At 38.1% G+C, this 17,323-nt stretch overlaps 1 protein-coding gene across 5 annotated transcripts in view; it reads left to right on the forward strand.

Moving 5' to 3' along the window:
* ANO4 (anoctamin 4) overlaps positions 1 to 17,323 on the forward strand; it is a 377,561-nt gene that overhangs the window by 186,021 nt on the left and 174,217 nt on the right. For all 5 annotated transcript variants that reach the window (XM_079141368.1, XM_079141366.1, XM_079141367.1 and 2 more), the window contains one exon: positions 5,876 to 6,070. In XM_079141368.1, the coding sequence (XP_078997494.1) occupies positions 6,016 to 6,070 (55 nt within the window). In that variant the 5' untranslated portion in view covers positions 5,876 to 6,015. The remainder of the gene's footprint in view (positions 1 to 5,875; positions 6,071 to 17,323) is intronic.

Here is a 17,323-nt window from a genome sequence, read left to right on the forward strand (position 1 = left end):
TCGCTGAAATTTGTGAACATGACCTTATTTGGGAAAAGACTCTTTGCTTATGGGATTAGGGTAAGAATTTCGAGATGAGGAGATTATCCTGGATTATCTGGGTGGTCCCTAAATGTCATCACGAATGTCCCTATGAGAGAGAGGCAGAGAGAGACTAGACACAAAGGGTAGAAGGTGATGTGACACCAAAGGCAGATTAGAGAGATGTGGCCACAAGGCAAGGAACTCATGGAGTGCTGGCACCCATAAGAATTTGAAGGAGGCAAGAAACATGTTCTTCCCCAAAAGCTTCTAGAAGAAATGTAGCCCTACTAATTAATACCTTGGTTTCAGATGTCTGACCTCTAGAACTGTGAGATAATAATTTATGATTTTATTAAGACACCAGTGTGAGGGTCATTTGTTGTAGCAACTTAGGAAACCAAGACCCCCACTTTGGGAACAGGACAGTCAAGAAATAAAAGGTAAAAGTTTAAAGAAGTTAAAAAGGTAGCCAAAAATGTTGTCGTGAAAGCCAAAGAAGAGTTTTAAACCGAGGAGCAGAAGCGTTAGAGCCTGAGAATACTGAAGATCCATAAGTCATTGATATGATAGATAATGATGGAAGCTAACTGGAACTGAGCATCTGCTGTGTGCCAGACACCACAATAGCACTTTAGAGGCATTAACTCAATTAACCTCACAGCAACCCTCTCAGGGATGAACTCTTTTATCCTAACTTAACAAGTAGGAAAACTGAGGCACACACACACACACACACACAAAACACAACCCTGTCAAATCAGTTGCACCAGGTAACATAATAAATGGTGTGGCTAAGATTTGAACCCAGGAATTCTGACTAAAGCACTCACATTTTAACCATGACATGTACATCTTTCTCCTTGTTCCTAACGCTGTGTGTTTTCCAAGGTTCTGAACTTAACTCTTTTATCAAGGTAGATGATAGCTCTCAGGAGGAAAAGGTGTCTTCATAAAAATAGTTTGAGGTGGAAAGAGGGAAGGAGTTAAAGTTTAGGTCACCTGGGCTTCATCTTCTCAGCTGAATGGGAAAGGAAGCTTTTTGTTGATGCTGAGGGAGGCAGCCAGGTTTCAGGCCCCAGGAGTCTGGGAGAGATAGTGAGAGTATAATGAAACAGGAAGCATCAGTTAGAAACTTGTCGCCCAGATAAACATGCTCTGCATCATTGTCTTGCACTATGTCCAAGATGTCTTTGCCCCTTACAGAGGGTAAAGTGCAGTGGGAGAGGGGATGGAGGGAGGCTCATCATCTCACACCTGCTGTATGGGAAGTGTTTTGTTCAGAGCTGAGACAGGGATAAGTATAAAATAGGATCCTTCCTGGTAGAGATCATATTTTATACTAGCAGGAGAAATGGGCCATCTGTATACCAGTAGGTGAACAATAGTTCTGGGTAGTTGTATAATGAGAGAAAATTACAAGAAAATTGCAAGATTAAAGACTGGCAGAAGAAGGGCTTAAAGGGGAAGAGACCGTGCAAGCTGGTTTGTAATGATGAAGGTGTTTGATAGATATTCAGGAACCAAGAGGACATTTCGGTGTGGGTGATGTCATGAGTCAAGTCTGCAAAAGAGGGTTCTAGAAGAGCTTGGGTCAAAGGAGTGTGTTTTAGTCAGCTTTTTCACTGTCATGACTAAAAGGACCCAACCAGAACAACTGTGGAGGAGGGAAGGTCTATTTGAGTGCTCATGGTGTCAGAGATCTTAGTCTAGAGAAGGCCGGTTCCATTACTTGGGCTAGAGGTGAGACTGAACATCATGGTGGAACAGTGTGGTGGAGAGAAGCAGCTCACATCATGATCAGTAAGCAGAGAAAGAGACTCCACTTGCCAGATACAAATATATACCCCAAAGCCATCCCCCAATCCCCACCTCCTCCAGCTACATCCTACCATTTCAGTTACCACTCAGTCCTTATCAGAGGATTAATTCACTGATTGGGTTAAGTCTCTCACAACCCAATCATTTCTCCTCTGAACCTTCTTGCATTGTCTCACATGTGAGCTTATGGGGGCGGGGCATTTCACATCCAAAACATAACAGGGCTTATTTCATTAGCTCAGTCCATAGATGGCCAACTCCATTCCTCAGGGATTGAGATGAGGCAGAATATCATGGGAGAAGAGTGTGTTGGAGAAACATAGCTCCAGGTATTGCATCAAGAAGCAGAAAGAGCCTATGCTCAGCTCACCAAGTATATACCCCAAAGCCACACCCCTAATGACCCACCTCCTCCGGCCACACCCCACAAGCCTACAGTTACCACTCAGTTAATCCCTATCAGTGGCTTAATTCACTGATTGGATTAAGGCTTTCATAACCCAATCAGTTCGCCTCTAAACCTTCTGGATAGTCTCACACATGAGTTTTGGGGGACACCTAATATCTAAACCATAACAGAGTGTCAGAATTCTGCACCTTTCAGTCCCTGCCTGGGTAAATCTCTAAGTTATTCAGAACCACTGCACACCTAAACGATTTGTCTCTGTATTAGTATTTAATTTGTCAGGCATAGATTTAAAAACCCAGTGAATCAGTCTCTGTATGACCTTGGACCACTAATCTTGAGTCTTGGATTTCCCATTTGTAAAATGTAGATATTAATTCTCTGTTTTTTAAGGTTGTTATGAGACATTGATGGGATAATGATCAATATCTAAGCACAGTGCCTGGCATTTAGTAGATAAGCAATGTCAACAATTTTTTTTTCTAAAGTAATTAAGAACAAATTGGATGGTGCATTTTATTGGCTAACAATTCATTTCTAGACATGTGACTTCTGAATCTTCTACAAATCTTAACATTCTCAGATGTCTGGAGTTTGTTCTCTGGTGTACTGGCTGTTCATTCTCTCTCTGTCTCCCATGGACTTAGCTCTCCTATGAGGAGAGTGCTGATGGACTAGGCCCTTCATTTGCCTCTCTGAGGACTCTTAATTCTTAAAGAATGGGGCTGGATTTGTTTAGGCATTAGGGATTCTTCCCAAATTCTTGTGTAACAGACCTTCTTTCCTCATATCCAGACTCTCCAGGCAATACTCATTAACTGTTCTTTATTTTTGACATTTCCCCCATAATACGCAGTATTATATTTTCTAACATAGGATCCAACATTTCTAAGTAGCTACGTCATTTATTTCCATAGTGTGATTTTTATTGTCGGATGTCATCTTGTGCTTCCTTGAGGGGATTTCCCAAGAGCTAGAAGTGCCAGGGATTATGTGGTCATAATCCCATTTCTATCCACCAAGTAATCTTCTGCAAAGGGGCCAAGAAGAAGTGTTTCTGGGACAGTGGTTTATTTCATAGTTACAGGCTGAGATTGCATGTATCATCTGCTGTTGATTTCAAATGTCTCTCCCATCCCCTTCGACTGTCACCTTTAAATTCATCTGGATTCTTCTGGAGTCTTGATGTACTTACAGACGGTCAGGCTGCACGTGTGTGGAAATGTGGAGATAACAATCGTGTTATGGGGGCTGGGGTTGTGGCTTGGTGATGAAACGCTTGCCTAGCATATGTGAGGCACTGGGTTTGATCCTCAGCACCACATATCAATAAAGAAAACAGAGGTCCACTGACAACTAAAAAAACGTTTAAAAAAATCATGTTATGGATCGGGGTGGAGTGGAAGACAAACAGGTTGACACTGAGGTACCAGTCATACCCACGGAGACACAGGGTTAGAAGGTTCCCACAGTCTAGGCACCTGGGCATAGCGGGGGAAAGTCTGCCAGGCTGTCTCCAAGGGTCTGCTCAGCATGGCAGTTCTAACCTGGCTGAATCTTCCAAAATGAGACTCAAGCTCACAGCATCAGGGGCTTAGCAACCAGATCTTGGGGACAGATTCACAGTAAGCAATTCATGAGGAGATAAATGTGTAAAAGCCCAGGACAGCCGTTCGTTAGCTCACACAGAACCCTGCCTGCTGGTAGGCAGTGATGCTGGTGTGATTACTTTCTTCCTGTACTAGAAGCCAAGTCCCATTCCTTATGCTGTCTGGCAGACTCTGTCAGAATGAGGACAGCTAGTGATACAGAAGAGTAAAATCACACATTAGGACTATCTGGCTGTGCAATTCGAATTCTTAAACTTCAAGACTGCTATTTGAATGGGCACTGCACGTATTTGTCTCTCTTGCACCGTTTTAACGTTTCCTTTGCTGACTCCATTCCGATTTGAATTTTCCTTTCTTGTACAATCAGAAAATTGAGAAATTATACTCCATTTATGTATGATGGATGAAAATGCATAAATGCGTTCTACTGTCAGGTATAACTAATTAGAACAAATAAAAAAATTTAAATAAAAAAATGAAAAATTTTAAAAAAGATTCATTCGAACTTCTAAATTGACCCAGATCACTCCCTCTCCCCTGCCCCAGGGGAATTTAAGGTGACTCTTCATATCTTTAGCATGAACCATAAATGCTAGTTTTGCAATTTACCTCTGTGTGGGCTTGTTATTGCCCCCATTTCTGGGATTTTGATAGACTTCTCACTGTGGCTTCCAAGTACTGAAAATCTATGACTGTATTGTTTTCTCTCATCAGACCTCAGTCTCCTCATCTGTAAGAGGCATCAGATTAATTAGCTAAACACTAAAGTACCTTCCAACTCTAAATTTATACTTTCAGTTTTCAAAAGATTCTTAATAAAAAAGAATTCTGCAATTTGGTGAAGCTTAGCTTTCCTCTGTCAGATAACATAATTCCTGATAAGTCCCACTGCCTTGATGGCATTATAAGACTAAGACTCCTTTAAAATACAGAGCTGGATTCTGTCGTCTATAAGTTTGAATTCTAGCTCTGTCCTTGCAGAGTTTCTTTGGATAAATCCTGTCACCTTTCATATTTTACTGGAATTCTAAAATGATTTTATAATTCTGTTTCCCATGAGCATTTATCAGCTAGGACTTTTTCTGTAGTGAATAACTTTCTTTTAGCAACCATTTGTATATCTTGAAATATGGTGGGTAAAGGAAAGACAGGATAAATGCTTACTTATTTCCCTTTATCAATTTTAAGAGTAGTGAATTGGTATTTTGGTGAACTCCAATGGTAATCAGTGAGCATTTTTACAAATATATCTTTGGGGCTCAGAATTTTTTTGACCAATTGATATACATCAGTGGATATAATCCACTTTGATGTAATTGATGTAAGTCAACATGATCAATATATGCTTTTGATGAGATTGATATGATGTCTGGAATTGGCTTTAGATTATTCCAACACTGAAAAAGCAGACCAACAACACAGGGAGAGGGATAGATGGAGCAAGAATGGACTTGTCTTGGTATTTGTTGCTGGGGATAGGTACATGGTTTTCATAATACTATTATTCCGCTTTTGATATGTTTGAAATTATCTTGAATAAAATGTTTCTAAAAAGGCACATAATTCTAGGTTATCAGAGGTGTAAATGTGAGTTCAATTAAGTACTCTATCTGTGCATTTCATGGAGATCATTCTTTGATGTGTACTGAAATTCCAGACACCTCAGCAACAGTTCCTAAGCCCCAGAGCCCTTGACTATAGCATGCCAAATATGTGCATATTTTTCCAGGACTTTGGAAATAATTTTGATAGAAGTTTAATGTTTGATTTTATTGAAACTTCTTTCACAAAAAGCTTGTTGTGATTACTAAAGATGTCCACTTTTGAATGAAGCAATGTTTGATAAATACAATCATTTAAAAATCTACTGATACTACAATTCTAGTATCACTATCTTTCCTTAGAAATTTGAAACATACTGGCTTATGCTCTCTGGTATTCATGCAAGAACATAACTTGACATTTTAGTCACTCTGAACTGACTTCTTCAGTCTAATGGTGCTATTTCTCATTCCAGGTTTAAGTTTATCTATTCATGGGGCTGAAAAGCGTTTGCAAATCCATCAACGGCGGAGTGTGGCAAGCCGTCCAGGGTCACGTCGTCGCCTGCCCGTGGTCAGGCATTCCTCACTCCCACCAGGCAGAAGATCATTAAAAATGGAGGCAAGCTCTTCTGGAATAACTAATGGAAAAACCAAAGTTTTCCATGCAGGTAATGCATGGGGAAGTTCAACAGAGGTCCATTTTAACAGCAACCTGACACAGCCTTCATCACATTGATTATGTTATACCTCCAATTAAGCTTACTTTATTATTTTTTTTTTTTCAAAAATCTTGTGTCTCTTTCTTTCTCTCTCTCTCTCTCTCACTTCACTTCAGTCAGTGGTAAATTGCCACCAAGACCAATTACAGGAGATGGATGTATCAGAGAAGGTTAAGACTTCATTCCACCTGCAGTGGTAGAATCTAAATGAAAATCAGACAGATAAATTCCTGCTTGGTTTAGAAAAACTTGCACACTAAAATAGAGATTTGGTTTTTTTCCTGATAATTTACTCTAAGATAGGCCAGAAAAAAACAAAAACAAAAACAAAAACAAAATTCAAGCTAAAAATGTACACTTAGAAACCCAAGTTATCTGGATCGTCTTGCTCATATCTTCCTGAAGTCAGGGGAGAAGACTAGAGTCATTATATTAAGTTTCATGGCCTCTGGGATGCATTTGTGGTCTCTTAAAAATGTTAAAACAATTCTACATTAAAACAGGTAATTTCAATTAAAAGGTTGTATGTGCTTGTTTGGGGCAGAAGCTCATTTAAGTATTCATTCATTCATTCATTCATTCATTCATTCATTGATTTAACAAATACCAACTGAGTGCCTGCCATATGCTAGGCATTGTTTTGGGTGATGAAGAAACATCATTTAAAAGGTAATGTTTCTGTAAGGTCATATTGTAGAAATGTTGAATTACAAGGGAATTTAGATATCATTTAGAAGAACTCTTACCCAATCCTGATTCTTTTCTGAAAGGTCCTAGCAGGTGGTGACCCAATCTCCATGGAAGCCAAGTCTCAGCCTCTCGCCAGGTCATACCGTCTTCTCTGAGCTGGTGAACTTGTTTCTGAACCTCTCAAAGAAACCCCAAGGCCACTGGGCATGAATTATGGAGATTCCTTTTCCTCTGTCTTCAAGTATATCACTATTGATTCCTATCCTTTTACCTATTCTCCTAGTTTTCACAAGATGGGGGACCTCCCACCATCTTTGGACAGGGCTTCACCTGTGTGCTTTGAGCCTTGGACACCACTTCTTTCTTGAACTCTGCTTAGGAAAATGTATCCCCTTATTTTCACCTCTCATTTCCTTTTCTATACTACTGGCCATTCACCCTGAGTCCATGCAAAGACCCAAGCTTCTCCCATTCTAATCATCTTCATTTAACACTGTATCCTCTTCTCTCTTCTGCCACTTTTCCCTCCTCCCTTGTTAACAAAACTTTGGGAAGAATAATCTACTGCCCAGTCAGTCTTCATCCAATCCAATCTAGTTTCTAGCTCTTCCTCCTCCACTGTGGCCATTCTTGAGGTCCTTGTGATAAAAGGTCCTGCTTTTATCACAAGTGGTAGGTGCTTGCCATACCCTTCTGATTCTGCAGACCAAGTTGGACATACACTTCTTCCCCAAACACTGTTCCATATGCTTCCATTACAAATTTCTGATTTCTCCTCTTCTCCCACATGTAGCTTTGCTGGTTTCCCAACTTCTAGCATCTCTCTCTTACTCTTGCCTCCTGTCCTAGTACATCCTCTATAGCAAATCCAGAGTCATCTCTCTCCCTGATCATGGTATGCACCTTGCTTGTCCTATTGTTGATAGGGTCAAATCCATACTGCTAAACATGTTAAAAGGAAATGCACTTTTCATCCTTCAATTTTTTGTCTGTTTCTGCCTTAACCTTTATTACCCTAGTGTATCTAGTAGGGTTCAACCAGAAAAACATAAGTGGTAGATGATATATACTAGAGACTGATTGTAAGAAATTGACTTTTGTCATTTTGCGACTGGATAGGCAAGTTTGACTTCTATAGGGCAGGCAGTCTGGAAGGGCAGGCTATAACTCTCATGCACAGTAATCACTGCTGTCCATAGGTGGACCTACTTCTTCAGGGAGGCCTAAGTTCTGTGTTTAAGGCCTTTCAACAGATTGGATCAGTCCTCCCTAGATTATAACTAATCAGGGGACTGGGGACTGTAGCCATGCCACGTTGGAACATCAGACAGACCCATCGTATCTCTTCATATTGATGTACTTTCAGTTCTCTAAATACACAGTGTTGTTTTATGCCTCCCAATCTTTGCTCATGCCGCTCTTTCTAGGATTCCCTGGTTTTGCTCCATTATCTCTTAACATTTTGATATTATATCTGTCTGTCTTCTGAAAGGTCTTCAGGGCCAGGGATTATGGATTGTTCATCTTTGTACTCCCAATAAATACTTATAGGGTAGGACCAAACAGAACCTTTATTGGCTGTTTTTTAGATCTGACAATAGCTTTTTAATTGCTCTGCCTGCCTTTCTTTCAACAAGTACTTGAGATACATCAGTGAATAAACAGACAGAAGTTGCTGCCCTAAGCGAGATCACATACTAGGTGAGAAAGAATAAATCAACATAAGTAGATAAACTATACAATACATTACCAATATTTTAGTTATAAACAGTTATGTTTTAGTTATAATTACTATTTATAATTATATATAACTATATATAATATTGTAAATATGTAGTGTTTATGACAATGGCATTATGGATTAAAGAATAAGTAGAGGAATCAGGCAGTCGGGGGGCATGTTATAATTTTAACAGGTGGGCATGGTAAGCCACACATGGAGATGTGCAATCGAAAAGCAGAAGTTGCTGAGGACCCTGTGGGTGTTTGGGCAACTTAATTCTCAATAGAGGAATAGTCAGTGAACAGGCAGCTAGAGTAGGAGTCAATCTTCCAGTTTGAAGAAGTGCATGGAAGTCCATGAACCTGGAATGTAGTGCACAAGGGGGTAAATATGTTCAATGAAGCCATAGGGACCAGATGAAGCAGGCCATTGTAAGTACTTTAAACCGTATGTGAAATGGGAGATGTTAGAATGAGAAGAATCTTATGACCTAACATATTTTAATGAAATCACTTCAGTTGTTTGAGAATACACTATAGGGTAGTGGGAAGAAGATAAAAAGAGAACGCTCAGATAGGCAACCTGCAAAATCATCTAGTTGAGAGATGATAGTAGTTTTAGAATGGTAGATATGATGGTAAGAATTCAGATTCCAGATGATTTTAAAGTTGGGTTAACAGAATTCTTCAATACATTGTATGTGGGGTAAGAAAATAAAGGGTTAAAGATGAATCAAAAACTTTTTGGCATGAATAAATTGGCTTACTATTAACTGAGATGGAGAAGGCTGCAGGGGAAGAATATTTGGTTTGAGGGCAAAGGTGGGGCTGAGATCAGAATTTTGATCATAGATATGATATTCAAGAAATGGTGAGATCACGTGGGGTGGAGGATACATGTGTCTGGAGTTGAGAGATTAGTCTGCAAAGGAGATTTAAAATTGACAGCTGTTGTCATATACATGATATTTAAATCCATTGGATAGAAAGAGATGATCAAATGAAGAAATACAATTGGTCCCTCATTTTGGTAAGTTTTGCATCTCCATATTTAATCAAGTACAGATCAAAATTATTTGGAAAGGACTTTCACCTAGTCTGAACATGAACAGATTTTTTCTCTTGTCATTATTCCCTGAACAATACAGACAACATTTATTTATATTTTATTAGGTATTGTAAGTATTATAAGACGATTTAAAATATACAAGAGGATGGGATAAGTAACATGTAATACTGTACCATTTTATATAATAGACTTGAGTATCATGGATTTCTGACAGCCATGGGGTGTCCTGGAACCAATCCCCTGTGAATACCGAGAGACAGCTGTATAGATAGAGAGTGTACAGGATCAAGGGCTGAGACCTGGGGCACTCCAACACAGTAATAAATGGTCATAGAGGATGTAAACCACTAGTAAGGAAGGTCAGGAAAAATGGCCAGCAATGATGGAGGGAAGCCAGAAGTGTCATGTTTTAGAAGCTAAAAAAGCTTATCCAGAAGAGAAGAGTGATTATCTAGGTTAAAAGTTGAAAGTCAAGTAAGATGAAGACTGAGAATTGGCCATTGATTTTAGTAAAATGAAAGTCATTGGTGATTTGGATAAGAGCAGTTTTGGTGATGTGATGGAGATGAAGCCATGATTGAACTGGGTTTAAGAGAATGAAGGCTACAAATTATATGTTGGGAATATAGGCTTTTTTTTTTTTTTCTGTGAAAGAATAGTAAATGAACAGGGAAGCCACTAGGGAGGAAAAGTGAGGCCAAGATAAAGTTTCTTTTCAAAATAGCAAATCTCCAGTAGATAATTCATAATATTAAAGAGAGGAGTGTGTGTCAGTGGCAGGATGGGAATTATGCACAATGAGGCCATTGATGTTCTCTGTGATGCTAGGTAACAGGTGGGAAGAGGAAATAGATTTTGGCAGGTGTGACGGGGATCTAAAAAAATTTTTCCTCCTTGTGTCAGTTTTATCTTTAATGTGGGAAGGAAGATCACCACTGAGAATGAGGAAAAAACCAAAGAGATAAAATCAATGGTGAACAGAAGGGAGTGACCACAGTGATTGATTACGTGACTTAAGCCTGGTGAAGAAGGGAGTAAAGACATGAAGGTGGAGAGGAATGCTGAAAAATTGGTAGGATCAGTTGGGTGGAAGTCTTGGAAGGGGTCCAAAATATGTTGGAGTTAGGGTAATGGAGGAAAGAGCTGGAAAGGTAAGAATAGGTGGTCAAAGACTGAGACGAATGGCACTAATATTGCAGAGGTCTAGACTACAGTATAAAGTAAAAGACTTATACTGGGGCACAGGGTAAGGTCATTGAAGGATTTCCAGGGACCGAGAGGCAAGAGTATGGGAAGGATCATCTACGTAGGCAGTCAGCCCTTCTTATCCTTGGATTCTATTCTGCATCTGTGGATTCAACCCAATGCGTATCAAAAATATTTGGGAAAAATTATATCTGTACTGAATGTATACAGACATTTTTCTTGTGATTTGTGATTTTTCTCTGAACAATATCATTTGTATCACATTAGGTGATATAAATAATATAGAGATGATTTAAAGTACACTGGAGGCTGTATGTAGGTTACATGCAAAACTACATGATTTTATGTAAGGGATTTGAGCATCTGCAGGATTTGCTGTCAGTGGAGGGTCTTGGAACAAATCTCCCATGGATGCTGGGGATAGTTTTGAATTGAAATAACCAGGAATTGGTCAGGTAGTTTTAGGAAGAATGATAAGCCAGGTTAACTGCATCAAGGAATAAGGGAATGTAACCTGGGAGATAGCAGGTGAGTATAGAGATGAAGAGTAGAAGGTGACACAATACAAAAATTACGATTCAAGACTAGGGGTGTCTAGGGAAGAGGAAAGGATAATGGCTTAAAGGTAACTTTGAGACACTTAAGGTAAATACCTGCTCCTCCTCCTGACCCAACTGGTGCCAGGTCTATGGGAGAAAAACCATAGATACTCCCATTACCCACTTTTTCTGCTTTAACCATCTATTGTTTTAACAATTTCTCTATTAGGCTTTTACTCCTTCATTTCTCAGCCATTTCTTGAGCACTCTCATTTAAAATGCTTCTTTCCCCAATAAATTTCTAGCTCTTTCATTCCTCAATCTGTCATTCAAATTCCTCTTCCTCCAAGAGATCTTTCAAGATCTCACTGGTTGGAATTGATGTCTCATTTCCCATGCTTCCATAGAACTTGGAAGCCTGATAAAAGTTCACCTGATTTAGGGTGTCACACTTCTGGAAGGCAGGAACTGTACTAGATTCAACCTTGTATCCTCCGTCACTCCTAACTAACCCCATGCACTATTTAGAGAAGATTCTTAATAAATGATTATTTGTTGCTTGTCAAAATCTATTTTGCCTGCCAGATACAGGTTTGCATTCTGAAATTATACAGGCTAAATCTAATTTTACTTTCATGTGATCCTTCAGCTGTTTAAAAACTCATCCTGAGCTATTTTCCAACTGAAACGTTCCCTGGTTTATTCACTGCTTCATTGAATGATGTGATATTGAAATTCTTTACCATCTTACCCACTCTGCTCTTGGAAACAGTCTTATTTCATTAGACTTTGAAAATATAATGCTTGGACTTGAATAGACTATTCCATTATATTCTGACCCAGGTAGAGTAGAATCAGTCTGTTCTTTCCTTTATTTGACATTCTGTTCTATTAATATGATAAAAATTAAAGAAATGTTATTAAGATACTTCCGAATGGTGTAATATCAACATGGGAGTAATTTAGCAAGTCTCAAGTGTCTGCCCTTACTTGAAGAACACATCACTACATTTATCTATCCATCATGGTATCACAGGTTATTAAAACATATACATTGACTTTTGGTTGAAAATATAAGTAAAATCAACTCTTTAGCATAGGACAATAATTAGGAAAATATATTTAAAAATTACAATTAGAAACCATTTTTAAAAAGTATATTTAAAGATCATTTTATTCTGGCAAGGCAGCATGTGATTTCAGTTCCATCCTCTTTATTCTTAGTGTATTTGAACTAATGCATCATAGTTCTTGGTGGAAGATTATGAAAGAGCTCTCAAACTGAGTTTCTTATTTATAGTGAGTCATAGATCTTAGAAGTACACAGACACTTTAGTCATCTTGAGGCCTTTTAAGCCATCCATCTACTCTTCACAAAGTTAATTATTCCAGTTTTCAAAGTACTGCCTAAAAGCCCACTCGGACTGGTGGCTTAGTACTAAAGGAAAGAGCCCAAGGCTGCTGTAGACTCTTCATGTCATCAGCCTGGGCAATTTCAGTTCCTTTGTACCCCACCCCACCCCTTGAAATTTACAAACATTTCTGAATGCCTACTTTGTACTAACAAATACTTATTTGGAAGACACCTTCCTTAGAGCTGTAGTGGTGCAGAACTCTATTAAACATGAACCTCAGGGAGTGTAGAGTCATGTTCAAGAGAGACAGTCAGAGTTCTTGGTTATAGAAACAAAAACCAATTATTTGAGTCAAGCAAAGAAGAAATTTAAGTTTGAAGGATGTGGAAAACCTAGAGAACTAGCTTTAGAAAAGGAAGTAAAGCCAAGAAATGAATTATTTGACTCTCTGGAATGAATGAACTCTTTCATTTTTCCATCACATAGCTCAAGTTTTCAAGATTTGTGAGAGATGGTCCTGTTGGCCATGGACCTGCCCTTTGGTTTGATTGACAGAGATGAGACGAAGGTTAGTACAGAAGGAGACCTCTTCTTTCAGCCTTCATAATAGGAGGTTAAGATCCCTTATTGCCCCTCCTAACTGAACTATATACAGTGAAGGAATGAGGGAGAAGTGTATCCCCCAAAGAAACAGAGGTGACATTAGGAAAGAAGTGTATGTGGGAAAATACCCACTATGGAGCATGTACTTATTCTATTTTAATATAAGTCAAATGGTATTAAGAGCTAAAATACAGATTTAAAGAAAGATACAGAGCATTCTGACTCTGTGAAATATCAACAGGAAGAAAGGGAGGTGACCACCCACCCAGATATAGGAAAGAGCATAATAAGACAGTGCACTACATTGGTTATGAATACAAGCTTTGCTGTCAGGATTAAAATCCAGATGTGTCACCTGATAGCTATATAGACATGGACAAATTATTTAGTTTCTCCAAATACCAGTTTCCTGATCAGTAAAGGATGCTAATATCTATCCAACAGTATTTGTTTTGCCAGATAAAATACAAGTTTTAAAGATTTAAATTTTGGAAAAGCAAGTACTTTTTGAGTGTATGTCCCCAAATTGCACATCCTTATAATAAGAACATATTTACAATAAGAAATTATGTTATTTGTTTGTGATTTCGACTTAGCTGGGCATGCTATATTTTTATGCATTATGTCTGACAAACCTTTTATAGCATTTTTATGGCAATCAAATAAATTCATTTGTGTCAAATGCCCAGTAAGATGCCTGGCACTTACTAGGTGCTCAGCAGTAAATGGTAGTGATTGTTTTTGTTTCCCCATCATAGGCAAAATTCAGAACTCTAAAAGACCAGATGTCCCAGAATCATTTCTTGCTTAGTCACCACACCATAGATCAGCTTCTCAGTTAGCCTGTGTCAGAACCCATAAGATGGGGCTTCATTATGCTTCAATCAACAAAGGAGCCTTTCACTTCCATGTTGTGTTGCTTGGTTTCTTTCTCCTGATTGTTTCAGCTGTTTCTCTTGCTTATCGATTTTATTTTGACTGTATCCTTTAGTAGGTCATGATTAATGAATATTATTTCTACTTCATAGGCCATTAATAAAAGCATTAAGTAGTACTAGGCATAGGCCTATAATTCAAGATTCAAGAAGAGAGTGAACTGATGCATTGATTTCGTTTCTTGAGTTTGAAGCTGTAAAGTTTAATGGGTAGATGAGATTTTCCCAACTTAATGCTATAAAATAGAACTGGAAGCTTTCTGAAATATTTCTACTGTTACTTTTTCTTTATCAGTTAGGCCCATTATATAGTCCTAGAGAAGTATCATTAGTCACAGAAATGTCCTTTGTAAAATGACCTTTTGCTGATGTGTTTCATTACTTTCCCAAGTGATTTCTAACACAAGTCTTTTATCTCACTTTGAAAACCCAAGTGGTTCTTTCCCCTTTTATGCATGCTTATTTTTCCCTTATATAAATATGGTATTTAAATGCTGAGACTTATAGATTTCATAGGAAAGAAACTTTAGAATTTTGTTTTTTCAATGAGCCAGAATGAGTAATGTGCTGTCTGAATACATAACATTAAATGCATAGTTTAACAAGAACAAAATTATAGCTACAATTTATTAAACACGCCACTCTATTCTCTATCTCAAAAAGCACTAAGCTATCTGCATTCATTATCTCATTTAATTCCCATTATATCTTTATTTTACTGTCCTCATGTAGATGGAGAAACTAAGGCACAGAGAAGGGTAAGTCCTGTTCAAGGTCATACAATCAGTAAGTCCTGGAGGCAAGACTCCAACTCAGGTGGCCTAATTCTCTCATTCAACCTGCTGTTATCTTCTTCAAACAACTTGGGAGCAACATTTCTAGCAAGTTAGCATAACAAAGCCTTGGAAAATTTAATTTATAATCTCTGCGATAGCTCAAACCTTAGCATAAGAAAACCAACTGAAGAAAGGTCCAGTTAGATTTTATTGAACATAAATACAGTCACTTGAATGCATTCTTATTATTTTTTTCTATATAAGTAACTCTCTACTTTGTAGCATTTCTGTTTGTTCTGTTCAGCACTAGACTTTTAATTTTTCATCTTCCTTTTTTCTGGTTCTGATACAAAATTTATTCCTATTTCCCTGAGTTTTGAAGATTACTTTCTGGAACCAAAGTCAGGACTTGGTCTCAACTTAGGGAATTGACTGAATTCAGTAAGTACCTTTCAAGATACTTCTTATATAGGAAAGAAAAATAAGGAAACGGAAATGTATGACAGATTTTTAGGAGGATAATTATCATGATACTAGCATCTTACATTGAGACAATGTTCTGTTTTCCAAAGAGCATTCACACATGTTTCTCTTACATTTTGTTTAGTCCTTACATCAGTCTGTAGAGTGGAATTACCCTTATTCTGCTGTGGTTGATTCAATGAAATTACTTTCCCCAAAGTGCAAAATTAGTAATTGATGGACCCCTTCTAGAAACTATACTTTTAATTTTTATGGGACTTTTTTCTCCAATGTGCCAACTTTGTTTTCTTGAAGATGAGAATTAGTTGAGTGTGAAACTTTACTGTTTTCTCTTCCCCCTTTCTGTGAATGGATATTTTATTGAGAACAGTAACTGAGGCTTGTTTACTGAACCTAAAGAATCTGGATGCTCTACTGAATAGAGCTGGAGCTGGAATGAAATTCTCTGTTTGTTTCCCAGTTTGCGAGACAGATTTTTGTTGTGGCCAATAGAGAAGGTCTTCCACATGACTTTGAAACTGTATGAAAGAAACACCATAAGGGCTGCTTTGGATTTCTCTTTTGTTGCTGATCATGTTGAAGGTGAAGGTGGTGTCTTTCAAAACAGTGCTGTGGTTTAGAAATAACAGTAATCGTCCTTCATTTGAATCTCTTCCTCTGTAAGTGGAGTTCTTTTCGGTGTGTGATGTGAGTTTAGTAAATAAGGGGGATGCATAGGAAAAGAAGCTATTTTGGGCCTTGCTAAATGCAGGCATTGATATCAATGCTCCTTGCTATCATTTGCTGAGTAATAAAATTGTGTTTTCTAAAAATACATACCAAAATTCTTCCCTTATTTGCATTTTCTTTTTCCTTTGCCAAGGGACACATGCACATATCTTGACCTATGTGATGCATTCAGACAGAATTTTCCAGAGGATCTTTTCACAAGTATTTGGCCATATGAAGTGAATGAGGAAAAGCCATAGAAAAGGCAGCCACAAAGAAAACCAAATGATTTAATTTCTGGGAAGAGTATTGTGTTTGTGAAATTTGAAACTACTTATTTTACCCAAGACTATTTAAAGTAGTTTTATACTTAAGAAGCTTGGGGAGATTTAAGTATTTAGCTCAGATCATACAACTATGATGAGTAGGGAGTTGAGATTTAAAAGCATAAGCCCTTAACCATGGTGAACAGTTGGCTGATAGTGAGTTTCTACTGTGCTTAGTTAACTGAGAAAGGAGTAGCTGAGGCACAAGGTGGGCAGAGTTTGGCTTTCACGAGGCTTATCAAGGACCCCAGCCTCCAGGGTCTCTCAAGTCATTCCTGTTATTTGGAGCTTTTAGTGCAGTGATGTATTAAAACCTAGGAGATCATGATTTTGCCAATCCTGGGAAACATGGAAGCAATTTTGTTGAAAGTCAACCATTGTTGGGTGAAGCAGTGGAATTATTTCCATTTTAGACTTGAGAAACAGCTCCCAACTATTAGCCAAATGTGCGACTGCATCAGGACCCAGTGTAATTGGATTATTAAGACCACTGAGTGTTAATGATCTGAGGGAAGAACTTTTGCCTTTTAGTGACTGATGTAGGTGAATCAATGTTTATTCCTACTAACACAAACCAAGCTTTCTTCTGTAAATGAATGAACTTACAACATCGCTAGATTTATAGTTATACAACGCTAATAATGTAAAAGAACATGGCTTATGGATCTTTTACAATAGCTCTTATGATGCATGTTCCGTTGTGAAGCCTTTTTAGCTTATGACTTGCTAAATAGATTTTGCTGAATACTATAAATGAGGCTAAGAAACAGAAGGATGGAAAGTTTTTCCA

Source organism: Sciurus vulgaris (assembly GCF_902686455.1).
Source record: "Sciurus vulgaris genome assembly, chromosome: 5".
NCBI lineage: Eukaryota > Metazoa > Chordata > Mammalia > Rodentia > Sciuridae > Sciurus > Sciurus vulgaris.